This window comes from Microtus oregoni, unplaced genomic scaffold (genome assembly GCF_018167655.1).
Source record: "Microtus oregoni isolate MIOR12 unplaced genomic scaffold, Mior012 000011F_ref0000422, whole genome shotgun sequence".
NCBI classification, from domain to species: domain Eukaryota; kingdom Metazoa; phylum Chordata; class Mammalia; order Rodentia; family Cricetidae; genus Microtus; species Microtus oregoni.
Window position 1 is genome coordinate 12539075 of NW_024543070.1, and position 13819 is coordinate 12552893.

Consider the following 13819-nt stretch of genomic DNA (forward strand, 5'->3'; position numbering starts at 1 on the left):
TCTTCTCTTTAAAAGCACCCCCTTTGTAGAATAATCATCGATTCATTCATCAGGGGACACTTTACTCCCCAAGCACGAGGTTAGCCTTTCAAATGTGTTAGATCTGATTTCTATGCAGGCCTGTAGGGCTTCACAGGACTCATATCTCTGATATTCATCTCACTCACTATCTCAGAGATGGGAATTTGCTGAGTTCAAAAGGCTGTAGGGACTGTGCAGCAGTTGCAAAGGAAGACTTTTATTTACTTATTTTTTTGTCTTATATGTTTGAGTGTTTTGCCTGCACATATATCTGTGTGGTAGATGTGCCTGTGGAGCCCCCCCCCAAAAAAAAAAATAAAAGGGTGTGAGAAGCCTTGGAAGTGGAGTTATAGATGGTTGCCAGTCACTGTATGGGTGCTGGGAGATAACTCAGGTTCTCCAGAAGAGCTCTTAACTACTGAGTCAGTCACTCAGCTTCTGGATCCTCTGATTTTTCCTAGTCTAAGAAGAAATCCCAAGAAACTGCTTTGTATCCCGAGCCTCTGTTTGAAAAGCTGGGGGCCAGACATGGTGTTAGAGTCCCATGGGCATGTATTTGAACCTCCTCACTAGGCTATAGCTGTTTCTGGTAACGATAACAAGGTTAACAAGGCTAATTGACCAAGTGTTACAGGGTTGGTACTTTATCATGGTAATCAATGTATTCTCCCCGAGAGTAAGAAAAACCAGAGTTTGGGTAAAGTTAGGGGTACGCTTGAGACCAGGAAGAGGACTCATTTTGTTCTCTGTTCCTTCTACTCCACGTAGCCATGATCACCTGCCTTTTCAGGAGGTCTATCAATATTTAATGTGCGGGTGTCAGTTGCTGTAATTGAGCGTTCTTCAGAACCAACTTGAATTAATCATATGCAGAAGGAGAGAAAATAAAATGCCCTTTTCTCAGAGCCTGGTTCCACTGGCTGCTTGGAAGCCTAGAAACTGCAGTGAGAACTTCCTGCTGATGGAGGACTCGGAAAAGAAACTGAATCAGAAGAGCGACAAGAGCGACGACAAACCCAGAAAAGTACGATTTAAGATCTCCTCTTCCTACAGCGGCCGAGTGTTGAAGCAGGTTTTTGAGGACGGGCAGGAATTAGAGTCACCCAAAGAGGAATACCCTCACAGTTTTCTCCAGGAGGCCCTTGAACCAATGGATGGTGTCTATGGGTCAGGGGAAGCCCCCAAGCCTCAGCTGTATTCCCCTAAGCTGACTGCTCAAAGGATCAGCGTGTTTAGAGATGGCAGTGCCTACTCTCTGGCGGGCAGCCAGCCTCTGTTCAATGACTACAAGCCGAATGACCATAAGGTTGGTATTGTGTGAGGTTATGGGCTTTTAGGGTAGGCTCCTTGAAATATGTCTAGCAAAATACCAAGGTGCTTCAAGATAAGCATCTCCCTCAAGTTCAGCTACTGGCCAGAGCTGTAGGTGCATCAAATGGGGAGCCGTTATTAGAAAAATATTTCTTGGACAAAAATAACACGCAGGTTGACTACTCACTGGAAAGTGTGACGAGCATAGGCAGCGTTCAGATTCCATCCAGGGTAATACACTGTAATTGGGTCTTTGGCTGAGTTTCCTTCGTGTGTAAATTAAATAGAGGTGCAGCGGTTTTCGAGTTGCCAGCCTGTCGTTTTGGAGAATTATGCAGCAGTAGGTCATTCCGTTTCCTGAAAGAATTGAATATTTGAAGGTACCCATTTTGCTCCAGCCAATTACTCTGCTGTATTTTATCCATGTCTTGTTTTTTTTTCCCTCCTTATCACCTTCCTACTGCCTGCTTTTTAAAATTGTCGGTCTATTTATTTAGTTTTGCCTTCCCAGTGCTCATTAATACGAACACTAGGTAGCTGGAATCCTGGGAAGAAATGGTGAAAAGCAAATCAAACAGAGGAAATGTTTCTTGGAGAAGAAGTTTGAACTAATAGTTCAATGACGCAAACTCTTCCTGCAGGTTTCCTTAGCTTCTCTGGAACAAGGGATAATCAGAAGCCCCCGAGGGACTCTATTTTAAGCTAAGACAACATGGAAAATACTCAGTAGTTTCCAGACTCTTAGGAGATGGGTTTGTGCTTATGGTAATGGAAGTATGAATGTTGTTTCTCTTAAAGATCACCTATGTGTAATGTATCTAAGTTACTAATGATAACTATAACATGATTTGTCTTCATCTTGGGAGGGTTTTTTTTTTCAAATAATTGTTTTTAATCATTTTTATTGTTCATTTCCTAAGAAAATAGGTATTGCAGACAAATGTTTTGGACTTGTTGATATTGGCAAAAAGATAATTATAATATCCAGTTATCAAAACCAATAGCAGGTTTCATTTTTGTATGAAGGGGTTGAGAATGAAAATCCCTCATGTTAGTAGAACGTTTTATGTGTTATAAAGTGCTGCCATGGATTGTCTTTTTCTATGTCCGTCATAGTCTTATCTTTACCTCATTCTCAAGGAAAAAGGCGAGGTATGGTCATTTCTATTTTGTGAAGGAGGAAAATTATGTGCCAAGTTGATTAAAGGCCACACATCACTGTAAGGACCTAAGGTGTTGAGTCAGAATAGGGATCTTGATCCCCTGATTTTCCATACTTTAATCTCTATATCATGTTCCTTTTCAACAAACAAGATCATTACATAATAATGATGGTGGTGATGATGTTCTTGATATTGCTATTTATTTGTGTCCTAGGCACTGAGCTATGTTTTCTGCTTATAATAGTCCTTTGCAACTGTTTCTTATTTGGAAGCTGAGATTTTTAAAAGGCATAGTTCATAAAAGCCATGATAGATAATTTAAGCTAATTCAGATGCCGACTTTGGCACATGTACGAATGATTTGACATAGATTTACAAAATTAGATTAAAACAAAAATATTCCAGAGGTCATGTTGAAAGTTGAATTCCTGTTGGGGCTCGTTAATTCTTGCTTTCTCTGTGTTTCCACCAATGACCACATCCCACTGTCATCAAGCTCTAAGTGTGGTAGGGACCATGATGGATCTGGGCAGCCCACCTACTGAAACAGTTCAGGATGGTATTCATGAAAAGCAAGGAAACAAAATCTGGAGCTTCGTGACTTCCCAAAAGTGGATGGAGCTATAAATTCACCCCACTTAAATGCTGCCTATGACGGCGTGATGGGTTGCAGTTAAGTGCAGTGATTCACTTAAGCATTTGGAACCCAAACAGGTATTTGTACATCACTGTTTGCAGAAATTCACCATCAATTAGAGGTGGAAACAACTTAAATATTCATCAGTTGGTGAATGGCTACACAAGAAGTGGTATGTATACATAATGGACTATCACAACACCTTAGAAAATTTTGATATGCTTCAACATGGATGAAGCTTGAACACATTAGGCTAAATGAAATAAGCCATGCATAACCAGGGAGACGGGTACCATTGCAGCGACATGACGGACTGATGGTACAAATCAATGGAGACAGAAAGTGGATGGTTGTTGTCAGGCTGGGGGTAGAGAAGAAGATGTCACTCTTTATGGATTTAGCATTTCAGTTTGGGAAGATACAGTTCTGAAGATAAATGTTGGACAGCAATGTAAATTTCAGGGAACTCTATGCCAATAAATGGTTAGACGAGTAAGCTGTCTGTTATGTGTATTGTAATGATAAAAGCAAAACATGGGCTCTGATGTCTGTGTGAATTTGGGCAAACTCACTTTCTTGAGCCCCAACGACATCATCTTGGCCTGAGAATAGCTAAAGTGCCTTCCTTAGAAGGGCCATTAACATGATTAAAATAGATAATTCCTGCAAGTGCCTGGCACCTGATATATGTTTAGCAAATGGTACCTATTGTTGTAGTGATGAACAAATTCTTAAGGAAATGTTGAGTCTATCTTTTATTTTATGTCTTGGGTAAAAAAGGTGGTGATAGGTAATAAAAACACATTAAGGAATTAAAACTCACTGAAATGTGTAGGGTTCATGAAATTGTGGACAGGGAAAGGAAGGAGGTGACATTTACTTAACAGATTTATATGTATTAAATGGTCTCATAATATTTCAATGAGAAAGGAAATTTCAAATTGGGAAAACAGATGGTTACAGGATTTACAGATGAAAATAACCTGTCCATCTAACATAGTTGTCAAATAACATTTGAATAAAATTTGAATTTGGTTTCCCTGACTCCTAGGCCCATTAAATTTCTAGTATCTAACAATGCTTCTCTGTATTCATTAGTGTCTGGATAACCGTTTATAGGCATGTGGCTACAGAAACCCGAATGTGTCCAGATACTTTCCTAAAAAAGCTGCCATTCTAGACTGTGTGCAAAAGGCTAAAAGATTCTTGGCTCCAGCTGGCCCTCTATCCTACAAGAGTGGATCTTCCTCACAGGAAGATGTAACCAGACCTTGTAAACTATAGTTGCACCCAGAGAGCTTTGCTCTGGCTAGCAAGAGGACTGAAATTAAATACACGTTCAGAATGGTTGGGGTCCTTCATCTTTGGAGTAAAAGTATTTGCTGTCTTAGATGTTGACAGGTTTGGGGACAGGGGTTGAAGCAGATGGTCATCCATTCCTTGAGCACAGTGAGAGTTTAGTCTTCAAAAGAAGAAACTGAAAGAAAAAGAGTCCTGGATATGAGGAAACTTCCTGGTAACTGAACCTTTTTGGCTATTATAGGAAGTAGAAACAGAGCCTTCCAAAAGTACCACCACCCTTATCTCCCGATGTCAGAAACTGATAGTCCAGAGTGTGAAATGGGAATCCAGTGTGCATAAAACAAAAGGAAATGGAATCGGATCCCCTGAAGAAGGAGAAAAGAAGGCCAGACAGGAAGCCTGTGGCTTAAGTAATCATTGAAAAACCCCATGGCTGTTTACTGGAGTCTGAATGTTGACATCTTGTTCATGTTAGATTCCAACTGAATACCTAAATATGAGAGTGTTTAACTCTGGCAGGCTGGGTTTATACAATTCTAGAACCTGGAAAAATATTTCATGCTGGGGTGTTTGGCTGTACAGCATGAGTGTGCATACACTATTGAAAAATAGTTTTTAATAACAGCAGCAATGACGCCCACACTTGCATATTATCAACAGCTTTTGCAAACCCCACTTTTCTGTATCTTTCTTCCATCCTCAGAAGATGATATCATCCTTAGTTACTTGACTGAAAATATATAACCAGATGGAGAAGGGCCCTGAAGCTTGGCATCAACCCCCGTTTTTGAGGAAGAGTTGGAGATAGGGTCTCTCTGGGCAGCCTTGGCTGTCCTAGAACTTGCTCTGTAGACCAGGCTATGTGAAACTCACAGAGATCAGCCTGCTTCTGCCTCCAGAGTGCTGGGATTAGAGGCATGCACCACCATGCCCAGCTAGTATTAGCCCTTATATTGCCGAACTTGACGATGTTGGAAATTCCTAGCAGGGAGATTTTATAAGAGGTGACAGAACTCAGGAGTTTCAGCACATATGTGGAAGTGCTCTTGCATTTAAGTAACTAGCTACCAGCTGGATGTCAAGGCGCATGCAGATGACCAAAATGGAGTGTATCAGAATACACGACTGCACTGTGTCTTGTAACTAGTGGACACCAGAACTGGAATCCAAGGCTCTTTCCCTCCCAGCTGTGCAACTGGGCAAAGCTTGTGTATTCCTGGTCAAGTGGTCCCTGAGTGGTTACTCTGCCTTTGTCTTTCCCTCTCTTGGTCCTTCTCCTCCTCCTCTTCCACTTCCTCCTTCTACAATTCTTCCTCTCCTCTTTCTTCTCCTTCATCTTCTGAGTCTTGGACATTCTGAGCCCTAGGCCTCACATATGCTAGGCAAGCTCTCTGCCTTTGAACTACAGTCTTACAATCCTGTCTTCCATCTAGCTTCTTCAGTGTGCTATAGTAGTGTCTTTTTTTTTTATGAGCAAAACATTAGGTAACACATGGTAAACCCATAGAAAGAGACATTAACTATTAACAATGAATGTTTAGAAGCATATTCATACAAGTATTTCATATTATTTGAATAACAAAAATGGATTATGACAGGGTATATTCACTAATGTATCTTTTTGTAATTTGATGTATATATTTTAATATATATGATATATAGAGATATATTTGGGGAGAAAAGAATGCTTGTGGATTGTGTATATAGGTGTTAAGAATATAGGAGTTTGGAAAACAGACATGGTGATAGATGCCTTTAATCTCAACACGTGCAACCAGATGCACGTGGACCTGGATGAGTTTGAGGTTAGCCTGGTTTACATAGTGAGATTCAGAAACCAAGGCTACACAGTGAGACCCTGAAAGATGGAAGAAAAGACAGAAAGGAAGAAAGGAAACAAAGAACGTGGGCTTTAGGGACTAGTGAGTTGTCTCAGTGTTTCAAAGCACTTCCTGCCCTTGCAGAGGCACCAAGTTCAGTTCCCAGCACCCACATGGAGCCCACAAGCATCCATAACTCCAGTTCTAAGATATCCAACATCCTCATCTGACCTCTGCAAGCACCAAACATCTATGAGGTGCACATATATATGTAAGCAAAACACTCATACACAGAAAGTAAAAAAAGAATGAATCTAAAACTTCCAAAAATGTACTAGGTTTGAATTCCAGCCACACTTTCCAAGTCACTCTGTCACTTTAGTGAGGTATTTGACCCCATTGAGACTTAGTCTGTACCTGTAGAGAGTGGAAATCATACCATATCCTCCACAGAGATGTTTGGTAGGGAAGTGTTGTCAGTAAAATGCTTAGCATGATGCCTGACACACAGTGTTCAGCAATGGTATGTGCTAAGATTATTTACACACAGACAAATAGAGAAATATTCAAATGAGACAAAAAGAGTCCCTTTGCATGTGCCCAGCTCTGCACTGGCTTTCCTGGGGGACAGTGGGAACAGATGCTCTGGACCCTGTTCTCTACAGTCCTGCCCTCTGAGTGGTCCAGCTTCCTTGGTTCCCATCCTCAGCAAGAAGGAAAGGGACTCTTCGTACTTTTAGAAAGAATAAACAAACCTTGGAAAGAAGCCTTGGAGTGGGATGAGTCAGAGTTTGGGTGGGTGCAAAACTCTTCTGTCCTGTTGGGAAGGGCATTGGGCAGCTTCTGCCACCCTGAATTTGGTGATGGCTGATGCCCACTCTCTGTTTCTCTAGCCTCCACCGATTATAGATTTTGGGAAGATAATCATCTACACGAACAACCTGAAAATCATCCGGACCCCGATGGACAAAAGGGACTTCATGAGGAGAATCCTCCAGAAGGAAGCAGTTGCTGAGGAGGAGGCTCTGATGAGCACAGGAGAAAACGACAGTCCCCTGCCGGAGACGGAAGGCACATTTCTCCATAATCAGCACACACAGGTGTGTCAGCACCATTATTTCCCCCCAGGCTGGCCCTGCAGCAGTGGCCTGCCCATTGTTCCGCTCCTGCAATACCTCCTGAAACATTTTTGAATAACAACACTTAATATTTGCTAAAGTGTGAGGGAATTTTAACACCTATTGGCTTATAATGGCATATTGCTAATATAAATTCACACTTATTTTATTATATATAATATAATATTATATTAATGACTAGACATTCACATTTTAAATATTTATAATCTTTAATTTTTTGGATGACTTCTTTTCGCATCTGATTAGGAATCCATTGCTTTTCTTATGAGTTGTGGCTTATGAACCCTGGGTTTTAGAGTTGGGGACAAATCAGCTCTGTTCTATTTTATTTATTGATTTTTCTGAGACAGAGTCTATAACTCAAGCTGTCCTCAAACTCTTAACATAACTGAGGATGATTTTGAACTTTTGATCCTTCTGCCTCTACCTCTGGAGTGCTGATACCATAGGTAGATGTGCTGCTACACTAGGCTCACATGGTTCTGGGCATTAAACCCAGGGCTTCCTGCATGCTAGGCAAGCACTCTACCAACCGACCGACATCCCCAGCCCCAGTTCTGCCCTTCCCTTTGTTATGGGTTCACTCGTGCCTCTGTTATTGGTCTACAACTCAGTCCGCAATCAGTGAAGATACTGTAAAGTCTTGAGTCAGTTTGAAGGTTTGGGTGACTTGAAACCGGATCCATTTGTAAACCCACAAGCCCAAGCACCTGTGAACCGCAACACACTGAATTTTTGTAGTCTATTGAAAGTGAACAATGGAGCCGTATGTTGCTGTCAGCACTGACCGCCACACTCCAGGGTCCCTTGTATGCAAGTTTGTTTCTGTGGAACTCACTCTAATATCCCATGAGGTGGCCCGGAAAATGAAAGAAGGGCTTTGGGGACCTGAATGATGTCCCTGCGCTGAGAGGGCTGAGGTGAAGAGAATGAGGAAGTCATAGCCATCTCTGAGTGATGACTTTAGGCCAAGGTGCCGAGTATTTCTACTCTCATTTCTCGATCTTACATGACAACCTAGATCTCCACCTTCCCTCTTAAAAATCTCTCTTCTCTCTTTCTCTCCCGGCCCATCGACTCCACCAGAATATAGGCCTCTTTCTTGGACTTCAAAAAAAAAAAAAGGTTCCTGAAATTTGGCTCACATCCACCCTTTGAACTGATTTCACACCCAATGTGGCACTTTTGAAATGAGAACCTTTGTTTCTGCCACTCCCTCCCTAGCCCTTCTACTCCTCAGAGCTTTCAATGATGTTCCATTGCTTGGGATAAGACCAAATCTCTTTATGTGTTTTAGAAAGTCCAGGGTTGCCTGGCTAGTGTTAGTGTCTCTGGTTTTATCTGATGCACATCTCTTGTGCCCTTGCTCCCTCTCCTCCCTCCACTGCCCGTCTGTCCATCAGTCCATTTCTCATAGGTTCTTTCCACTCTCTTGCCAGAGGCAGATCTTTTCCTCAAGCAGTGGTCCCCAGGTCTCTGTTCTCTTGCCTTTAGCTCCTGATATCTCAGTGGAGGTTGCATCCCTGAGGGCTCTCGATGGCTCCCATGAGGATGACACACCCAGAATCAACCTATCAGGACTTGGCACACCTCTTCAACTTTACTTTCTTGTTTGTGATTCTGTGGTTAAGATTTGCTTATACCTACCAGGATTTGATCTCCACAAAGGCAGAAGCTGTGTTCATGGTGGATGCAATATTGTAGTTCCCAGGTTCAAAAAAAAAAATAACAACAACAGATAAACAAAACCTGGCACATAATTGATGCTCAGTCAGTATTGTCTGTGGTGGGAAACATAATGGAATTTGGAACCAAGCATCAGTTGGTAAGAAACACGCCACTGTTGCTTCTCTTGTCTTCTACAAAAAGTCTGTAGAACCCAGCATGGCAGCGAAGGACAGCCTGGACATTGTAAACATCACCTTTCTTCTGTATAAATCTTTAGTTCCATTATTTCTCTTATTATATTGTAACTTGGGGGGGGGACACTCCCCCGTCTCCCCCCACACAGTAAGAAATAGGCAGGTGCAGATCACTCCATAGCCCTGAAAGAAAAGGCAATGGCGGCAGGTTCCAGGTGACAATCACCTTTCAATTCAGTTTCAAGGAATCCAGATCTGTTTTCTTCTGTAGTGCTGTAAACAGGGGCAGAGTTGTGTGGCAGAAGGTTGCCGGGAAAGGTTACACTTCCCTTGTCTGTTCCTTAAACTCTGGTTGACATTACTATTTGTTTGTGCGATCCCTTGTGCAATGAATGCCCAAACAAGTTTTATTCTAAAAGAAAGGGTCAAAGAACATCAAGGAAACCCTTCTGGCTAAGGGGCACTTTGCTCTGCTGTTTGTAACTGGGAAGAGAGAGCCCGATGAAACAGTAGAGCAAGGCAGAAAGCCGGGCCACCTTGAACCTCTATCAGCTCTAAAGCAAAGGAGAAGAATAAAGGAATCAAGCCCCAGAGACATTTGCAAGGGGAGGATTCTGGCTCCGTGCTTGGTGAGACTGTCTCTGTAAACCTCTGGGCACTTTAATGCACCATGAGGCTATCTCATCTTTGAGGTAGAAAGCTAAGATAATAACAACAGTAATAGCTACTGATTTCTGAAGGCCCACGAGAGACAGCTACCATTCTCAGTATTTGTCTGTGCAATAGTTCATTTCCTTCTCATGAAGACCCCCTGGAGCATGTATTACCAACAGTCTTCTCTTCCACTAGGGAAGCTGAGACTCAGAGAGGTCAAGTAACTCACTAGAGGTCACTAGAGACAGCAGTCCAATTAGGTTCATACCAACGTTATGAGCACAAACACTGCAGACTCTGGCTTTGTGCTGGTCATTGTCTGCAGAGCTGTGCAAGCTGGCAACAGAGGGGAGCAACAGAAGCACCCTTTTCCTGGTCACAGAGTGACAAAAGAGTGACCAGAGGAGAAAGTGCATTGGGAGGATCTGTTTGGGTCTTGATTCTAAACTATGCTATGCAGCTATATTTTATCCCTGGTGCTAAATATTTTGAGAAGAATTTTAAGGAGAGGATTCCTCTGATTCTTGTGCTTGCCCTTAGGGCTCTTTCCTTTTCATTCAGCCTTGTCCAGACTCCACGTGATAGTTTTTGCTTTGTCTTGTGTTTTATGTTGTCATGTTTGGTTGTGATCACCTAGAAGCCTGTTCTTTTCTAATGAGAGACAGAAAGGGGGTGGATCCAGAAGGGAGGGGGAGGAACTGGGAGGAGCAGAGGGAGAGAAAACTGTATCAGAATAGATTGTAAGAGAAAAGAATCTATTTCCAATGAAAGGAAAAAAAAGAAAAAAAAGAAGAGAGTTTCTCAGACCTGCTTATTGTTGTGTAGGGGTAGATCAGCATGTGAACAAATACTGTGCCAGGCACTACTTTAATAATAATAATGATAATAATGTTATTATCTAAATGTGACTCTGGATGTCTGGGAAGTGCTGATGAAGCCACTGTAAGGTTCCTGTCATCAACTCAGGAAGGGTCAGTGGAATGGGAGACTTGCTGGTTGGGGGTAGCCCTGTGTGGGGCTCCTGAAAGGAAGAATGGGTGGATAAGTCTATCTGGAAAGAACTGAGCAGCTGACATTTGGAAACAGGTGGGAGTGGGCAGGGCTGTGTAGACACATCTATGGACAAGAGCCTGAGGCTCCCAGAAAGGGGAGATGTTTAGATTTAAAAAAAAAAAATTGATCACTCTTCCTGAATTATGTGGTTTTAGAAGGAGGGCAATTATCTGTTGAAAGGGTTTTCCAAGTTGTGTTCCCTGAGATGGCCAGGATGATAGGCAATTCAACCGGACTGGCTTGAGCAGAGAAAGCTTCTCACAAGAATGGGTGTTGTACCAGAGTTGGTGCACCTGGGCTCGGAACCTGGGAGTGGGAGAACCTGAGATGGGTGTGAAAGGCCGTTCAGAAGCTGAACTGGACGGGGCTCCGTAGTAAATTCACCCGGCGGTGGTCTGGTTTGTAGCCCGCTCCTGGGGAGATTCTGTTTATAAAGAGTGTGAAATAGCTCATTTCTGTGAGATGTCTCAAACGTCTTGGCTCAAGACATAGCCGAGGGGCGTTTTCTGTTGATAGGAGACTGTGGGCTGAGAAGGAAACTGACTTTTACGGGGAGCTTTGGATATGGAAGAGGAGAGGAGCCTGTGATTGCACGTGCTGTCTCACTTAATATTCCAGGACTGGGGGGGGGGGCATTTCCTGCCTGTCCTGCCTGTTTTCTCAGTAGTGAGACAGAGTAGGAGAGGCTGAGCGAAGGTCCCGCTGTGCTGCCCTTATCAGACATCAGCTTCCGTTCTAGTCCATTGGCTCCACAGCCCCGAGCTCGTGTTTTTATGGAGAATTTCATACACATATAATCTTTTTTCATTTGACACAGGCTCTCACTATGTATCCATACACGGTTTTGATCTAATCCACTTCCCATTCCCTTCCCTTCAACACGCACCCCCCCTTGCAACTTTCCCTCCCTACTTCATAATCTTTTTCTCTTAAAGAAAAAACCCTGAGTCGACTTAGTGCTACCTATGAGTGCACAGGTGTAGGCCCGTCTACCCGAACACAGGTTGCCACTCCAGGGTGGAACCCCTGGAGAAAACTGAGTCTTCCTTGGCCAGTAGTCAACAGTTGCCAGTAAGGTCTCCCGTGGGAGTGGAACTTCCTGAGCCTTTGCCCGCGCCGCGAAGACTGGGGCTTTAATCACTAGGCCTTACCCAGTTCTCAAAGAGAATAAAATAGTAGAAGAGCTCAGATCTAATCCATTTACTCACCCAGCCTCCCAGTGAGAAAACATCCCTTCCTGAGCGCCTGGTATTGGAGGGCCACAATGAATGGTTGTATGAACAGTCAGAGGGGCATGGAGTCTGGTGCTCAGTCCCAAGGGATCAAAATCTACCTCCTCTTCTTCCAGGCTATGTGTCTGACATTACCGGGTCTGCTCAGTATGGCATTTCCCTACCGCCCTGGGTGAAGGTACGCCCTGGGCTGTTGTGGGGGTGCCATGCACGAGACACGGGGAAACCCTTAGGGAAGGAAGCTCCTGGTTTCTTTGAGCACCCACTAAGGTTTGTCACATGGGCTTGTTCCTCTGTCGGGCAGAGGGAAAAGTCACGTCTGGCCTTTATTGAGCTTCCATCAGACGGGAACAAGGGTGATCAAGAGCAGAAAGTTGAAGAATGGCGGATGCAGCGGCAGAAGATATCGCGGTCCTGATGTTCAGCTGAGAAATCCTCTCTGATCCAATTGCTGTTCTGTGTCCTGGCCGTTTCCCCAGGAGCGCTTATGAGAAACATTTTCTACAGTTCTGCTCCAGTCTTTGCCAAGGCCTAGCACTGTTTTGATTTCTGTGAAAAGGGTGGACTTGAATCGCTGATCTAACTGAAGCCTGACTTGTCCCTTGCAGGCTGGGTTGGTCCCTGAGGACAACTGTCTCCACTGCCAGGGGTCCGGCATCGCCACCTGTTCTCTGTGCCACGGCAGCAAGTTCTCAATGCTGGCTAACAGATTCAAGGAGTCCTATCGAGCCCTCCGGTGCCCTGCCTGCAACGAGAATGGCCTGCAACCATGCCGAATTTGCAGCCCGTAGCCGGTAGCCCTGGTTCTCACATCCCCTTTTATTACACCCGCTCCCGTGTGCTCTCCTAATAAACCATCCCCCTTTCTCCTGCTTCTCTCAGAAAAGGAGCTATTGCAGCTGCGCTCGCTCCTAACACTAGCAAATCTCAAATTATTTGATGGCATTTTGTAAAGCGGGTAACATCTCTACATGGGTCTAAGTAACGGGGGCATTTTTGAATTAGAATCGGCTTTGAAACGGGTTCTAAAATTATCCTTTCAGGAACACGTGCACGCATCTCACTTGATTTAGCTCAGTCTTCCCCCTGCATCAGTGAACAAATAAATAAATGTACACTTCAGGCAGTAGGTTGAAGTCATTTTCTGGGCTGAGGGCTATTTTGCAAAATTATGTGGTGAGAAAGGAATAAAGAAGTGGATTTCCAATGAACCAAATTCCTGTTGCTTGTCATGCATCTGAAATTGTTATTGGTCAAATTGAATTCTAATGAAGCAGAAGGGGGAAGATACAGCCAACACCAGGGGTCCTGGCAGGGCTCTGCAAGTAAAACAGTATGTTCATTCCAGAGACAGGTGAGATGAGGAGGCCCTCTTGCAGCTGCTCCTGCACTAGCTAGGCAGGCAGAGAGAGCTCACTCCTGTTCAGATGAGGATGGTCTACGATCTTTCTGTGTGCCTTTAACTGGTGAGGTTATAAAGCTACACCAAACCTATTTATGATAAATTTGGTGCTCAAGCACGTATTTGTGATAAGAATTCTGCCAGCTCCTCACTAAATTACCAAAAACACGGGTCTATTTTAGGACTCCGATCTAGCCAGCTTGTCTTTAGGAAGGACAGCAGG

The 13819-nt window shown here is 43.6% G+C and overlaps 1 protein-coding gene across 1 annotated transcript; it reads left to right on the top strand.

Moving 5' to 3' along the window:
* Nucleotides 1-982: 982 nt before the first annotated feature.
* LOC121453139 (glutaredoxin domain-containing cysteine-rich protein 2-like) lies at nucleotides 983-12985 on the top strand. The gene is made up of 3 exons (XM_041659650.1): nucleotides 983-1327; nucleotides 7148-7354; nucleotides 12803-12985. The coding sequence occupies exons 1-3, from the start codon at nucleotides 983-985 to the stop codon at nucleotides 12983-12985; spliced, it is 735 nt and encodes a 244-aa protein (XP_041515584.1).
* The last annotated feature ends 834 nt before the right edge of the window (nucleotides 12986-13819 follow it).